Source organism: Plecotus auritus, assembly GCF_963455305.1.
Source record: "Plecotus auritus genome assembly, chromosome: 7".
Taxonomy (NCBI): Eukaryota; Metazoa; Chordata; class Mammalia; order Chiroptera; family Vespertilionidae; genus Plecotus; species Plecotus auritus.
In genome coordinates, this window is record NC_137774.1 from 10,305,580 (window position 1) to 10,320,670 (window position 15,091).

The 15,091-nt window shown below is 60.8% G+C and overlaps 1 protein-coding gene across 4 annotated transcripts in view; it reads right to left on the bottom strand.

Moving 5' to 3' along the window:
* ARHGAP23 (Rho GTPase activating protein 23) overlaps positions 1-15,091 on the bottom strand; it is a gene marked incomplete at its 5' end in the record, with an annotated part of 78,005 nt that overhangs the window by 32,151 nt on the left and 30,763 nt on the right. For 2 of the 4 annotated variants that reach the window (XM_080681965.1, XM_080681964.1), the window contains 8 exons: positions 102-213; positions 408-563; positions 2,269-3,433; positions 6,565-6,619; positions 6,782-6,860; positions 7,051-7,146; positions 8,262-8,289; positions 10,942-11,103. In XM_080681965.1, coding sequence (XP_080538091.1) covers positions 102-213; positions 408-563; positions 2,269-3,433; positions 6,565-6,619; positions 6,782-6,860; positions 7,051-7,146; positions 8,262-8,289; positions 10,942-11,103 — 1,853 coding nt within the window. Of the gene's footprint in view, positions 1-101; positions 214-407; positions 564-2,268; positions 3,434-4,673; positions 4,733-6,564; positions 6,620-6,781; positions 6,861-7,050; positions 7,147-8,261; positions 8,290-10,941; positions 11,104-14,499; positions 14,926-15,091 lie in introns of those variants that run through there. The other 2 variants (XM_080681966.1, XM_080681967.1) reach the window with 2 other exon arrangements.

Genomic DNA, 15,091 nt, shown 5'->3' on the forward strand with positions numbered 1-15,091 from the left:
GCCGTCCAGGGCTCGCTGCCCTGGTGTGTCGAGGACCCCAGGGCTGGGAGCCCTGCCACAGCCCAGGCAAGCTGGCTGTGATGGACCCACCCCGTCCTCACCGAAGAGCCTTGCCCTCGTCCCGGAAGGTGTTGAGCCCGTCATCGCAGGACTTGGAGCGCTCCGTGGTGATGGCCAGCAGGTAGGAGGAGCGGCGGCTGGCCTTGATGCTGCCTGCAAAACGCCCGCGTTGGGCCAAAGGGTCAGTGGGGCCGTAGGTTGGGGGCTTCCATGGAGCCCTCCTCTCTGGGCAGGGCCAGGAGCTGGAGCCAGCGAGAGGAGGTCAGACATCCAGTAGCAGGCCCAGCAGAGACTGTGGAGGCCAGGCAGCAAGGGGGAGGGTGGGGATGGGTGTGGGGAGCACTCACTGCAGTCCTTGGAGTAATGGCGGCCGAGGGCAAAGGTGAAGGTTGGGGAGGCTGGGCTGGTGCCCAGGACGGGAGCCGAGTTCATGGCACTGGAGACCACAGCAGAGGCGGGGACGTGCTTGGCTTGTAGGTCAATGCTGGGGCTGGTGGGCTCATCTGCGAGAATGGAGGGAGTGGTGGGTGAAGGTGGCAGAAAGCTGAATCTGCCTGTCCCCCCACCCCCAGCCTTGCCTCTGGGCGCAGACCACATTCCCAAAGCCCCTCAAGTCTCCAAGGCCCTGCTGACAACATGCCCACAGCCAGGGTGCCCACCAACCAGACTGTTATCATGGAGGCTCAGCCCCGGCCTTCCTCAGCACACCAAGGGCACCAGGCAAGGGGTTGAGCTACCCTTCTTAGACCATGCCCCTGAGGGCAGGGGCTGTGTCTCCCCAGCCAGACTGGGAGCTGCTTGGGGAGAAAGACCATCTCCTGCTTTAGCTGCGGGCTCCTGGAAGGCAGGGTTGTTTCCCCCTCAGCCTGGGAGTACTTTGAAAGTAAAGATTTACCTCCCTCTCAGACTGGGAGCTTACTAGGGCTGTGTCTGCCCACTCAGACTGAAGGCTGGCTGTGGGGGGCCTGGCTGCGGGGGGCCCGGCCTGGGTCTCCTCGCCTTCCTTCCCACAGCTACACTACCATGAGCTCACGAGCCTCGGCTCCATTTCTCAGCTCCTGGCTTCCAGTCCCATGACTTGGCATCCAGTCTTTCTCCCAAGCCCCTAGCCCCAGCCCAGCCCACCCTGCTCCCTCACAAGTGCCTCAGATTCAGCAAACCCGAAACCTTTCCCTGCCCTCCTCCCTCCCATTTCCAAATGGAGGTGAGGCATCACGCTCCAGCGAGGCAAGAAACCTGGGAGTCACCTGGCCTCTCCACTCTTGTCTTTCCCTCATCCAACATCTGTCCTAGAGGCAGCAAACTTTCCATATCCCCTCTGCTCTCAGGATAAAGTCCAAACTCCCTAGTCTGCCAAGGCCCCTCCAGACCCATTCTGATGACCTGGAAGGGCATCCTGCCTCTATCATTTCAAGGTCCTTGCATACTCCAGTCTCTCCCCCTCAACATTCTTCCCCTAGCTCAGGGGTGGGCAAACTTTTTGACTCGAGGGCCACAATGGGTTCTTAAACTGGACCGGAGGGCCGGAACAAAAGCATGGATGGAGTGTTTGTGTGAACTAATATAAATTCAAAGTAAAGGAGCGGAGGGGAGAGCAAGAGAACCGGATAGAACAGCCGGATCCGGCCTGTAGGCCGTAGTTTGCCCAAGGCTGCCCTAGCTAACTCCTTCTTGTCCTTCCAGGCTTAGCCAAAATCTCCTTTCTCGAAGGTTCTCTCCTTGGCCACCATCCCAATCTAGGCTATGTGGCCCTTCTCTGTCTCCTAGAGCCCCCTGTACTCCCATCACATACTCATCCCACTGGGTTGCTCTTATCTGATCATATATCCCCACGTTGGACCATACAATCCAGGAGCGTATGGAGCCTAGCACAGTGCCTGACACAACTACTTGCTAGATGGATGAAAGGTTGGAGGATAGATGGAAAGAACAAAGAATGAAAGGAACAAAGAAAAGATAGAAGGATGGAGGAAGGAAGGGTGAAAGGAAAGACTGATGGAAGAGTGGAAAGAAGAAAGAAAGAAATGAATGAATGAACAAAGAGAGGAGGGAGGAAGAAAAAAATGGATAGATGGATGGATAGACAAAGAAACAGGTTGATCCCATCAACACCCAACCCAGAGTTTTTCCTATGGTGACAAGTGGGTGGTGTACAACAGGGCACAGATAACCAAGTCGCCCAAGACGGCCCCCTGCACCATCACTCACCAATGAAGGGGATGGAAGCCAGAGAGTCTTCTGCAGTGGTCAAAGGGGCCACCTTCCTGCCCGGGCGTTCCCCTCGGCCACTGGTCTCTGGCTCTGAGGACTCGTCACCAAATCCACGGTTCACCTGTCTTGCAGCGGGGAGCTGGACCTTGCGGCCTGTTGGAGGCTTCTGCCTCAGGACCACCTCATCTCGACGATCCTCGGCGGGAGGCTCCAGGGCCCGGGTACTGGGTTCTGGCCGAACAACCCTGGGTGGTTCAGAGGCCTCTGGTAGGAACGGAGCAGAGGCCTGGGCCAAGTTGAAGGTAGGCAGTCCTCCAAAGGGTGAGTCCCGAAAGGAGAGTGCATGCAGGAGGCCAGTCCGGCGCTGGAATGATGGGCTGTAGCTCCGGTACCCAATGTACCCCATGTCGTCCAGGCCCTGCAGACCAGGTGGGGGTGGAGCCTGGGGCCCGGAGAGGTCTCTGGATGGGCAGGCTGGAGTGCGGGCCGATGGACGCTGGGAAGTCCAGCCACAGCGCTCGAATCGGGGTGACACCAGGGCCCCTGGCCCCAGTGCCTCAGCCGAGTGGGTGGTCCGGCTCAGGTAGTCGTCTGAGCGAGCTCGGTGCCAGCCCTCCTGGCTCAGCTGGCTCAAGGCACCCTGGGAGGTGGAACAGGGCCACGGGTGGCGGGCAGTCATATCCTCTAACCGGTCCTGGGAGGCACTGCGGACCCGAGGGGGCATGGCGTGGCACCGTCTCTCCCCCGCCCTGCGGGGTACCTGGTTGGACAGCCAGTGTGACAAGGCCTGCTGGCACTCCAGTTTGCTGGGGAGCACCCGGCTGCCAGGCTCCGGGAAGGCACGGGGTGTCCGGGGCTCTGAGGGAAGGTGGGGGAAGGCACCAGGGCTGGGGCGGGGCTGGCTCATCCCCAAAGAAGGGTTGTCCAAATGGGTGCGGGCAGTAGATGGGATGCGGGTCCCCGGGTCACTCCAGGCAGCAGGACTCCGGGGGTCACTGGGCAGTGCTGAGTGGGGCTCAGGCACCATACTGGCCCAGGTAGAGACCCGGGCTGGCGGGGCATAGGTCTTTCGATGGTAGCAGATTGGGGGTGGCTCCGGGATGCTCTGGGCCTCTCCAGAATACGGCTCGTTCCCTTTCAGGTAGGCATCCTGCGAGTAGGCCTGGCAGGGGACAGAGGCAGGTGAGCAGGGCTGCACACGTCCCACAGGGCAGGGCCGCAGAAGCCCTGGGAGCTCAGGATGACAGAGAAGGGGACCAGGCAGGAGCAGTCCTGAGTGGGTGGGGGAGGGAGGGCGTGCTCCAAAGACAGTGGGTGGAGGACAGAAATAAGAGGCCTTTGAGAGTCACACACACACACACACACACACACACACACATTCACACATACACACACACATATACTCACAAACACACACACACTCACACACACACACTCACACACACACTCACACACACACTCACAAACACACACACACACACACTCACACACACTCACACACACACTCACACACACACTCACAAACACACACACACACACACTCACACACACTCACACACACACTCACACACTCACACACACACTGGAGAAAGAGCCAGGATTTCTCTAAGACTTATGACAAGGACTGCCTTTAGCCACAAACATTCCAACATCTGTTTTCTGGGGTCCTCCCCCCTGCTGGCCTCAGCTGCCTCCCTGCTTCCTCATGTCCAACAGTGCCCACAGCCCCTCAGGCGGAGCTGGGAAGTCCCACCAGAGACCAGTCAAGGTGGCAAATGACAGAGAAGGAAGCCGGTTAAGGGGTGTGTCTGGGGGGGGGGAGGGGTGGTAGGCAGCCAGAAAGCCCAGCTGTCCAACCTTCCCCTGGACGGGGAGCTGGGGGTCTGGCCCTGGGCCGCTGGGATGAGGAGGAACTAGCTCACCTCCTGCTCCCTCTGAGCCAGGTTGGGGGAGGGGCCAGCCTGGCTGAGGGGCCCTGGGCCACCTTCTGCCACCCAGGCCTGGAATTTGGCTCTAGGAGCTGAGCTGACGCTGCATTGCTGAGGAGTGACAGGGCCAGTGCCCAGGAAGGCCAAAAAAGGAGGCAGCCCCCAGGGACAGCAGCCTTGGGGCCCTACCCTAGCCTGGCCCCTGACGGGTGGCCTATCTCAGGGTGAGTATCAAAGGGTGGGAGGGTGTAGCCAAATAAGCACACACACACACACACACACACACTACACCATAGGAGACACAGGAAAATACACACCCAGAAACACACTAACACAGACAAACACAATGAGACACACACACAAATAACTACACCTCCAGTCCCGGCACACACATCATAGGAGAATGAGTTACACCACACCCCCGCACACTGAGCCCACTTCGGGCCAACACAGCCGGGCCAGGGACACACATACCTCTCCTTCCTGCCATCCTGCCGGCTCCGCAGGCGGGCTCCCCGCATCACGCGGGTGGCGGCAGCATCCCTCCCGCCTCCACCCTCCCCCACCGCCTCCTCGTTAACCCCTGGTGACCACTTTGCCAGCCCTGGTCTCCGTGGCCCCCCCACCAGTCTGCCCTCCCGGCGGCTGCCCTTGGCCCCCACCGGCTCTGTGGGCTGGAGGGAGGAGGAGGGAGGACGGAGGGAAGGATGGGTGTGGAGGGGCCTCGCAGCGTCGGCGGTGGCGTCAGCGGCTGCCGCGGCCCCATTGGCCTTCATCCTTGGCTCCCAACCACAGGAATGCCTGGGCCCCACCCTCTGGCGGACAGGGACAGGGGGGCCAGTGGAGGCTCCCAGATGCTGACATCTGGGGCTGCCCACCAGAGACTGAGTAGCAGAGCTCCAGGTTGCTGTCCTCCTCCTTTCTTGCCCCCCTTGTTTCTTGTCCCCCCTCCAGCTGAAGAGGGAGTGGGAGGACACGCCCTAGGCCCTGCCCTGTCACCCCCTCCAGGCTGGAGGTGGGGCACCATCTCACAGCTTGCCTAGCCCTCACCTTGGGGTGTATGGGCAGGGTGTTTGAGATTTGGGGCCCCAAACTTCTCTAGGCCCCCATTCTTGCCTCCCCCTCGCCAGGAAGGGCCAGGGGACAATTGAGGTCAGGGGGTGGAGGTTCCCAGAGGGGCACGGTGCCAAGCATGGCACTGTGATGGCAGGAATTATAAGAATACATCCAGGGCAGAAGCCAGCACAGTGGCTCTCAGGGCCTCCTGGGCTTGGCACTCAGGCCTCCCCTGGGGGGCAGTGACCTTGGGGGCAAACAAGCTGACATCTGGCTGGGATCCCTGAGACCAGGGCACCGGGCACTGGGCAGAGAGGACAGCCGGGGCTCTGGGTCAAGGCAGGGAGGGGGAACAGAGAGAGGCAGCATGTGCATGTGTGTGGGCATGTATGTGTGCATGGAGTGTGTGGGGTTAACAGGTACACATGTGCTGCCTGCGATGTCCTGGTATCCTCGGTGCCCAGTGCAGAGCTCAGGTGCGCTGAAGTGCCCGTGGGGGAGGGTGCTTGGACTGCGCACCGTGATCGTGCAGGGTTTGGTGACTGCGATGCTGGTGAGCGTTAGCACCTGGGCTGGGCTGCAGCATGCTGTGATGTTTGTGGGCATCTGTGTTGTGACAACCGCGAGTATTTGTGGTATCAGTGAGTGGTGAGAAGTTCGAGCACGTGTGTTGCGGTGTGTGCTGCACGGCGGTATCTGAGGGGGGTTGTGCGGTAGTGGGCGCCTGTGTGAAGCATGGAGAGGCCGTGTGTGTGGTGGCGTGCGCTTGGTGAGCTGTGCTGGGTGCATTGTGTGTGTGTATCAGGTACCGCGGTATGTGGCGTGCTGGATGAAGGGGCGCTGAGGGGCTATGTTGTGTGGCTGTGTACCTGGCGTGTTCTGCTTGTGTATTGTGTGGTGTGCTGTGTGAACGAGAGCACACGACAGTGGGTGTGCCTGTGCGTGGACACAGCTATAAGAGACACACTCACTTGGGGCCAGGCAGCGACAAGGTACGGGTAGCAGGAGTCTCACTGGAGCTGACAAAAACGTGCCAGTCTGGCAGGGCCCGCTGGGCCACTCTCCTTCCAGATACCCTGGCAGGAATCCTGTCTGCCTAGGCCGGCGCCTCCCCCTCCCCCAGAGCAGCCCTGAATGAAGCAACAACTAGCCGCAGCCCAGGGATGGGCCTGGCATCCCCGATTGGGCAATGCCAGCCTGGTGCTGCCCCCTTCATCTCTTCTCTGCCTCCCAGAGACCCAAGGGAAAAGGCTATCTCCTGCCCCCCAGGCCCCAGGGGTCCTCCGCTCAGGCTGCAGAGGGGACTCACCAGCTGGAGGATGTCCTCATCCCTGGGCATGATGGAGAGCTCCAGTGCATCATCGCTACAGAGACAGGGCAGGGGGTCAGGCCCAGCCGAGGCAACAGGGTCTGGGAGAACAGGGATCCTGGTCGCCAGGGCACCCCCAGGGCCAAGGGGATGGGGGTGCAGGGACTCAGTGAGAGGGCAGAGCCACTATGGGAGAAGTGAGGCAGGGGGCACTCACCTGTTCTGGATCAGAGCTATGACCTGGGAGTAGGTCTTCCCAATGACACTTTCCCCGTTCACCTTCACCAGCCGGTCTCCTGGGGACAAGGGACAGGACCACGTGTGAGCAGGCCAAGGCGTGTCGGTGGCCCCACCTAAGAACCCCTGTCCGGTATGGATGACAGCGGGCGGCAGAAGCCTTCCTAACACCTGGGTCCTAGAGTCCCTTCCTGGGCAGGAAGAAGAGACCCAAAGGGTGCAATGAGCCAGGAAACTGGGACAGCTCACCTGTGCGAAGCCCCGCCCTGTGGGCAGGGCCCTCATCCTTCACATTCTTGACAAAGATGGTATCCATGGGCTCCAGGCGGTGCCGGGGGGAGGGTCCTGGTGAGCATCAGCCAGGTTAGCTGGGGGAGGCTGCTGAAGCCCACACCCATGCACAGCTACACACACAGAGGAACACTCAGAGAAGAATCACACTCACACAGACACAGACACACAGAGACCCGCACGCCCACAGGGGCACGGATGCACAGGGTCAGACAGGAAAACCTACACTGATGCTGAGTGGCTTCGTATGTCTCCTGTGTCCCAGCACCGTGCCAGACTGAAAAGGAGACATTATTCTTCCCCTTCTTAGCTCACTATCAGGTGGGACAGACAGACAGACACACACACACACACACAGACACACACACAGCACAAGACAAAGGAAAGGGCACCCTAAGAGAGGCTGTATCAAGTCCTGCAGACACATCGGCGGGGAGAGACACTCCCATACACACCCACCGATCAGGGGAGCTGCAGAAAGGCCCCAACACCCACATCACCCTCCGACATCACATTGTACCCCAGCAACACTATTCTGCTGCTCACTGACTCCACCAGAAATGGGCCTGTTCTAGGTCCGTGGGCTCCTCCCCGCCCCCCACAGGCCTCTGTGATGGGGACTGGGAAGGGAGTGTGCCCATGGCTTCCCCGCAGAACCCTAGTGGCGGGGGAGGAAGGCTGCCTGTTCAAGGAGTCCTGCCTTGAATACCCTGGGAGCCTGGGTGCCAGTGAGGGACCCGGCGAAATAGCAAGGGTGACACAGCCAGGGGGTGGAGGCTCACATTGGAAAAGATAAAGACGTCAGGGTCCCCTTATGCCCAACGTATCTGCAAGGACAGCCCTTGATCAGTTGCACCCCCCGGCGGCCCCCCACTCCCCGGCCCTACAGCCTCTGTGTGTGCCTCAGTCTAGGCTGGGAGTGACTCCAGGGCAGGGGCCAGGTCTTAGAAATTGATGGCTCCTCACAGTGCCACCTCTAGTGTGAAATGGAAAGGCCCAGAGGGAGACAAATGTGGGAAAAGAAAGGGGAGAGAGAGAGAGAGAGAGAGAGAGAGAGAGAGAGAGAGAGAAAGAGAGAGATATGTCCAGAGTGGCCACACAGAGGAGAGCAAAGACTGGAACAGCAGTGGAGGGCGAGGGGCACAGCAGAACCCAGGCCGACTCCTTACCTCCTCCTCGGCCTCCATTCTCTTCCTCCTGCAGGGGACAGAGAGATGGGTGTTGGCCCTCAGCCCAGCCTTCAGCAGCACAGAGGGAGGCCCAGCTCCACCTGGGCGGGCCCCTTCAATCTCCCTCACCCAACGGCCTACCCTCTTATCTTCTCCAAATAGCCCAGCGCCTGGAGGCGGCGGGAGGGGTGCCTATGGGGACATCAAGTCCCAGGCATGATTCCCCAAAGACATGAGCTCTCTCTCACGCTGATCCCACCAGGTCAACATCTCAGCCATCTGAAAGCCCCCAGTTCAATGGGGGACCCATGACCCCCTCCCCTTGGGGAGCTCAAACCAAACATACTTACACACAGAGAGAACCCAGACAGACACAGATAAGCAGGCATGACAAGCGCAAACAGTGGCTATCAGTTCTTAGAGAATGGGAGGGCAGGCCTGATTAGTGTCCCTCTGGGGGAGGGGACTTTAAGGCCTGGAAGAAGGCATTCTGGGTGAGGGGAGTGGAGTGTGCCGGCGCTTGGTATCAGAAATAAGCAAGCATATGTAGCGCTGAATCAGCTGAGCTGAAGGAGAGAGTCAACACCAGCAAGCCACAGGAGTCAGACTAAAGCATTCAAATTTGAAATGAGAGAAAGAGGGAGCCAGTGAAGGTTCTTGAGTGGGAGAGAGTGGGTGTGAAAATACCAGTTAGAGAAGAGGATTCTGGCATCTAGGTTCAGGGCTAAGAAAATGAGTCAAGGGGACCCACTGGGGAGGCCTCTGGGATCATCCTGGTGAGTGAGGGGGAAGGGCACTAGATTTGGGGAGGAAACAAATGAGAGAAAGGAGAAGGTCAGAGACACACAAAGGGCCAGCAGGAGTAGCATTTTAGAGCAGGATCCGACCTTCGGCGTCATCTTATCTAACCCTCCCCTGCAGATCACCCATGTTACAGGTGACTTGTCCAGGGCTGCTTGCTCGGACTCAGATGCAGAGCCAGGGCTGGAACCCAGGACTCTGGCATGCCAGCCAGGACAAGAAGGCTCGGGGCACTGCTGGAGAGACCCTCTGCCCTGCCCTCCCATATGGGGTGCCTGCCCACTGATATGAGCAGCCAGCACGGGAGCGGGTGGCAGAGGCAGACGGATGCATTTACACGGCTGAGCTCCCTGCAGGCTCCCAGTCCTGGGCAGGTTCTGGAAAGGGGATGGAGCTGTCCCTGGCTTACCCCACCCACGTGAGCTCTTGGAGACAGGTCCACCACCCGGCCTAGACCACTCAGGCTGCTTTTGCTCCTGTCACCTCTCAGCAGGGACCCCTGAGGGAAGTCGGCAGAGGCCAGGAAGAAAGAGGGAAGAAAGAACGGAAGGTTCCAGGGAACTAGGGGGCTGGTATCCTTGGGCATCAAGGGGTGGGGCAGTGCCCCTCCCACACACCATCAGCCCCCACTCACACTCAGCAGCCATGAGAAGAGTTGCTGCGGCCCCCAGCCCAGATTCTGACATGGCTAGGAGCGGTGTACAGACATGTACACATGATGTGTATTTACAGACATCAATATGCACATGTCTAGATACACACATGCGTGTACATGACCAGCATATCGTGTATGCATGTGTGCCCACAAAGAGCAGTGCACACACAGGCAGTGAAATCCAATGTCTAGGTTCTCTGGCAACGAGCTCCCCATGGGAGAGTCTCCCGACAGCGGTGCAGGCTGGACTCAGCTCTGGGGGAGGGGAGAAATGGGTTCATTGACTCCAAAGTAAATTTCCCTCCTCTGCGGCTGGGAGGGGCTTGGGGAAGGAAGCAGGGCCCGCCCGGGAGCCCGTGTGCTTGCCCAGGGCCCCTCATGCCTTCCTGCACGCCTGCTTCACCTTCAGGGACCCCTCCTCCCAGCTGACACTGCGGGTTGGGCTGAGCAGCCTGGTTCCTAGACTCAAAGACCTTGACATTTATATGAGGGCTAGAAGGGCCCTTAGGGTCAAGCAGAGAAATGCCCTCGGGTTCCAGCAGGAAAAGCGAAGCCCAGAGATCCACAGTGAGTGAGTTGTCGTCCCAGGGCCCGAGCCCAGGGTTCTTTCCAGCACACGGAGCCTGAGCATAGGCCGTCATGGGCCGGGGCGCTCCAGGGGGGATTCCAGAGGTGAGCCTGAGCCTAGGCCGCATGGGCCGGGGCGCTCCAGGGGGGTTCCAGAGGTGAGCCTGAGCCTAGGCCGCATGGGCCGGGGCGCTCCAGGGGGGTTCCAGAGGTGAGCCTGAGCCTAGGCCGGCATGGGCTGGGGCGCTCCAGGGGGGGTTCCAGAGGTGAGCCTGAGCCTAGGCCGGTATGGGCCGGGGCGCTCCAGGGGGGTTCCAGAGGTGTGTTAGGACAGATTCCCTGAGAGCTCAGGCTGGGAGGGGGCAACAAACCCAGCTCAGAAGTGGCCAGTGGACAAGGGGGTCCCAGGACTGCATCTCTCCGAGCAGGCTGTTCACCTTCCAGACACCAAGAGCCCGAGGTGTGAGTGAGCACCCTGGCTCCCTCCCCTCTAGGCGGCCTGTCCTGAACCAGCCACCCCGCCCCTCTCCTGAGAAGATGAAGATGACCCAGGCCACAGGAGGAGGACTGTGCAGGAGGGGACGGTGCAAAGCGATCTCCTCTCCTGCAGCAAGGCTTCCTCAGGACGGGCCAGGGCAGTGGGCGAGCGGGACGTACCTTCAGGCTGCAGTGCACGGCGGACTCGGGGGGGTACACGATGAAGTGGCGCAGGGTGAAGCCAAAGCCATCCTGGAGACTTTTGTGCAGCAGCAGTGTCCGCGGCCCCTGCCAGGGGAGGGGGCGCCCCGGAGAGCACCCATCTCTCGGGCCCAGGGGCAGCTGTGGGAGCACAGGGAGACGGGTGAGTGGCCTTGTGACCCACAGCCCCAAGTCTGCACACTGCCTCCTGCAGCCCAGAGGACCTGACGGGGACCAGACGGGGTCCAGGGGTTCCAGGCACCCTCCTCCTCCTCAGACCTCCCTTCCTCTCTCATACTCAACAGCCCAACCGCTTCTTCCTCCTTTCTTTCCTCTCAATCCCCTTGTAACGCCTTTGCCTCCAAGGAAATAACTCGCCGCAGTGAGCCAGGTGTTGGCTCAGTTCAGTTCGCCAAATGTTCACTAAGCACCTACTGTGTGCCAGGCGCTGGACACGCAGTGCCTGCTGCTGTCTGAGCTCATTCCTGCCGCTGCACAACCTCACACCTGCTCACACACGTATGCAGACGCAGACACATCCACACAGGTTCATGCACACAGAAAACACCGCAACACCCAGACAAACACCCTCATGTGCAAAGTGCACACACAGATGAGTACACACACGCACTCATGTCGACATGCAGAGATGTGCACGCAGTCACACAGAATCAGTCTCATGCACACAGCACATGCCACACATACAGACATACACATGCACAGACAGTCTGGTCCCCCACACACATCCTTCAGGAGCAGCGAGGAGAACAGTGGGGACTAAGAGCCACAAGGGAGGCCTGGCTGGTTCAGTGGAACAGAGTGAGAAATCAGGTGGGGGTGGGGACACTTTGCTGCCCTCTGGCCCACCCACTGGCATACCTGAGATTCCCCAGGATGACATGTCTGAAGACAAGGGTTTGGGGACACGCAGGACTGTTTCTGGGACAAGAGGATGGACAGTGCCTGAGGGAGGGCTCCCTTCAGGTCCCCGGCTCAGACACACAGAGGGAAAGTGAGTGACAGGAGCGGGTCAGAGAGATGTGTTCACAGGGAGGCAGGGGGCCGACTGGAGAAGAGGGGAGCCAAGGGCAGAATGGGCCCTCCCTTGGGGGGTCTTCAAGCCCCCACCTCAGGCAGCCTAACCTAACCCCTCAGAGGACAAGGAGCTCCTTCATCTCCACCCTAAACAGTCCTCCGACCCCTCACTCCTCCTTGGCACCGGAAAGGAAGGCGAGGTGGGGTGCAGAAGGAAGAAGGCCACTAGTTCTGGGGTGAGGAGCTTCCACTTTACTATTAAGCCCCCCTTTCTTCCCCGTATAATAGCTAGAGAAAGCTCAGATTTGCCACTCAAATCTGATACTAAGAAGTTCCATCATCTATCCATCCACTCCCCTGTGAGCACATCTGGTGGAAGGAAGCCTGCCTGTGTCCAGGGCTATGCTGGGAACTCTGCTTGGGGGTGGAAAGATTAAAGAAAAACAGGACAGAGGCAGTATTTGCTTCATGCAGCCCCAGAGGACACAGTTAGGTGGGAGATACGAGAGGGTGCGTGAAGCTCCGGGCCGAGGTGACCATTCTAACGTGTACATCTGGAAAACTACCCGGATGAGGTTGTGAGCTCACTGTCCTCACAAGGGTCCAAGCAAGAGCTGGACGATCCCCAGTCTTAGCTGGGATTCCGGCCTGGGGTTGGAGGTCCAGTGATGGCCCCTCCGCGATCGCCTGGACTCTCCCACTTAGATCCACAGTCCAGTGGGGGTCAGAGGAGAAAATTCTCTGTAATTCTGCTGAGGTCTGAATTCCCTTGGATTTCCTATCTCTGCTGACCTGGCAATGAACTGATGGGGGAGAAAAGAGGGACTCAGTAGACCCTCCATTCCCCTCCTTCCAGACCCCCAGCTCCTCTCCAGCGTGGCAGCCGCCCCTGCACACCCTCCACCCAGTCTCAGAACAGAGGCTGTTTGCAGGGCTCATTGTTTTGCTGGGTCCTGGATTAAGGTTTAAGCCACCAGCTGCCCCAGTGACGAGAAGTGGCTGAGACAGGTCCCCGCATGCCCCCCATTCCTCCCAGCACACATCCTGCCCCGGAGCTGCCAGCTGCCGGGGGGAGGGGGCGACCTCTGGGGGGCCTGCCTGTAATCCAGGGCAGTAGGCATGCCTTCTTTCCTCAGGTCCCCTCCTCACCCAGGCACGGTGCACCCCCACCCTTATCTCAGCCTCTCCCTCTCCTCTTTCCCTTGTCCCGTTTCCCTTCCCCCACCCTTTCCAACCAGGCTCCTGAGAGTGGCAGTGTGGGCACCCCGCTGCCACAGCTACCACGCTCTTGCCTGAAGAGGAGGCCTGGCAGCCCCATCGACAGCCAGCTCCGGCAGCCCCGCCGCCGTAGGAAGTCCTCTTCCTTCTAGGCTATGATACATGCATATTTCCTCTCCTCGCCTCCGCAGACCTGGGACAATACTGGATCTTGCTCTCAGCATGAGGGGGTGGGGGGAAGGTGGTAAATGCAGAAGCAGACTAGGAGGCAGCAGTGAGAACCAGGAAGGTGATTAGATTGGGACGGGGTACAGCCCAAACCCCACACCCCCAACTCTGCTCTCTGAGATAGGCACAGAGATAAGGGGACTCAGAGGGAGAGGCTCAGGGGACACAGGGACATCACTCATACTTTCCGGCCCCAGACCCGTTTCCAAAAGCTCCCACCCGCGTGTCAGGAAAGAAAGAGACATCCAGAAATACCAACTGACTCTGGAAGAAGGACAGACGGCCTGAGGGCCACAAATTAGACAGAACGGGGCCCATGATGGGTTGGCAAGACCAGGAACTGGGACCCAGGAGTCCTGCTCCCCTCCCCCCGCCCCCCAGGAGCATAAAGAGGTCATTGCAGGGAGCACAGCGCTCACACTGGGCACAGCGCCCACTATGATTCACACCCCACCAGCCTGGTCGATCCCCGACATCAGAAACACTGTCCCTACCCCCACCCCATTCCTACCCTGTCCATCCTCACCCACAGATCACTCACAACCTGCCGCCTCAGCCTCCTTTACCCACTAGAAGACCCTTGTCTGCCCCTGTGCCCAGCCCACTACTAGGGGGAGGCAGACAGCGGGTGCTCACCACTCCATTCATGGCACTCCTGCCTGCCTCTGGCTCAAGGCCCCTGCCAGCCCAAACTCCCCAGGACCCCAGATGCCCTGGCATCTCTCCGAACAACCCTGGTCCCTTCCATCCTCCGGCTGCCTGTACACCAGCAGGCTCGAGCCCCTGGAGGCCACCACCCAGCCCGGCTTGTTACCCAGCACCCTGGGAAAGCTCTCAGCCACAGGCCCCCCGCCCCCCGCCCCCACCCTGCCGCCCTCACAGGCATCTTTCCAGCTCTTCACCCCTCCCCACTGGGGGCACTGGTCCCAGAACGCAGGGCGCACACAGCTCAAAGACCACAGGGAGTTGCACAGGGAGTTGGTGGCCCCTACCCTGCCCCACCTCCCCAGGAGGCCTGCCCAGGCCCCGACCCTGGCCCCGCTCCCTGGAGCTCACCCTGGCCCGCCGCGACCCGGGCGCGTGGCGGTCGCTGTGACTGAGGCAGGGCAGCCAGAGGCAGCGCGGCTCGGGGGCGCTGCAGTCCACCCCGACGGCGCGCTCCCAGTGCCAGCCCCCGGCGCCCGGGCGCTCCACGCGCCACACGGCGCTGCCCACGAGCGCCGCTGCCCGCGGGCACCCCCGGCCCCGACCCCGGCCGCCGCCCCGGCCCCATGGGGCCCAGGGCCCGGCTTCCGGAGCAGGGCGCGACTCTCGGGGGACCACGGCCGCTCCTTGGCGCCCCACGGTCGGAGTTCTCGTTCCTCCTAGTGGCAGGCGGGCCCCAGGGGTCCCCGCCCGCCCCCCAGAGCCGCGGGCCCTGGGCCCGGGGGCCCCGAGGGGACGGCCGGCCCGCGCGGATGGCGGCAGGACGGCTGGGGCGGCTCCGCGCCTCCCGCGCCTCCCGGCTGAAGGCGCCAGGCCCGGACACGCCGGCGAGTCGTGCAGGGCAGACGCCTCCCCCTCCGGGGCGGCCCGTCCTCGGCGCCCCAGCCCACACTCACACCCACACACACAGCGCCCCCGCAGTCACACACTGCACACGCTGTAC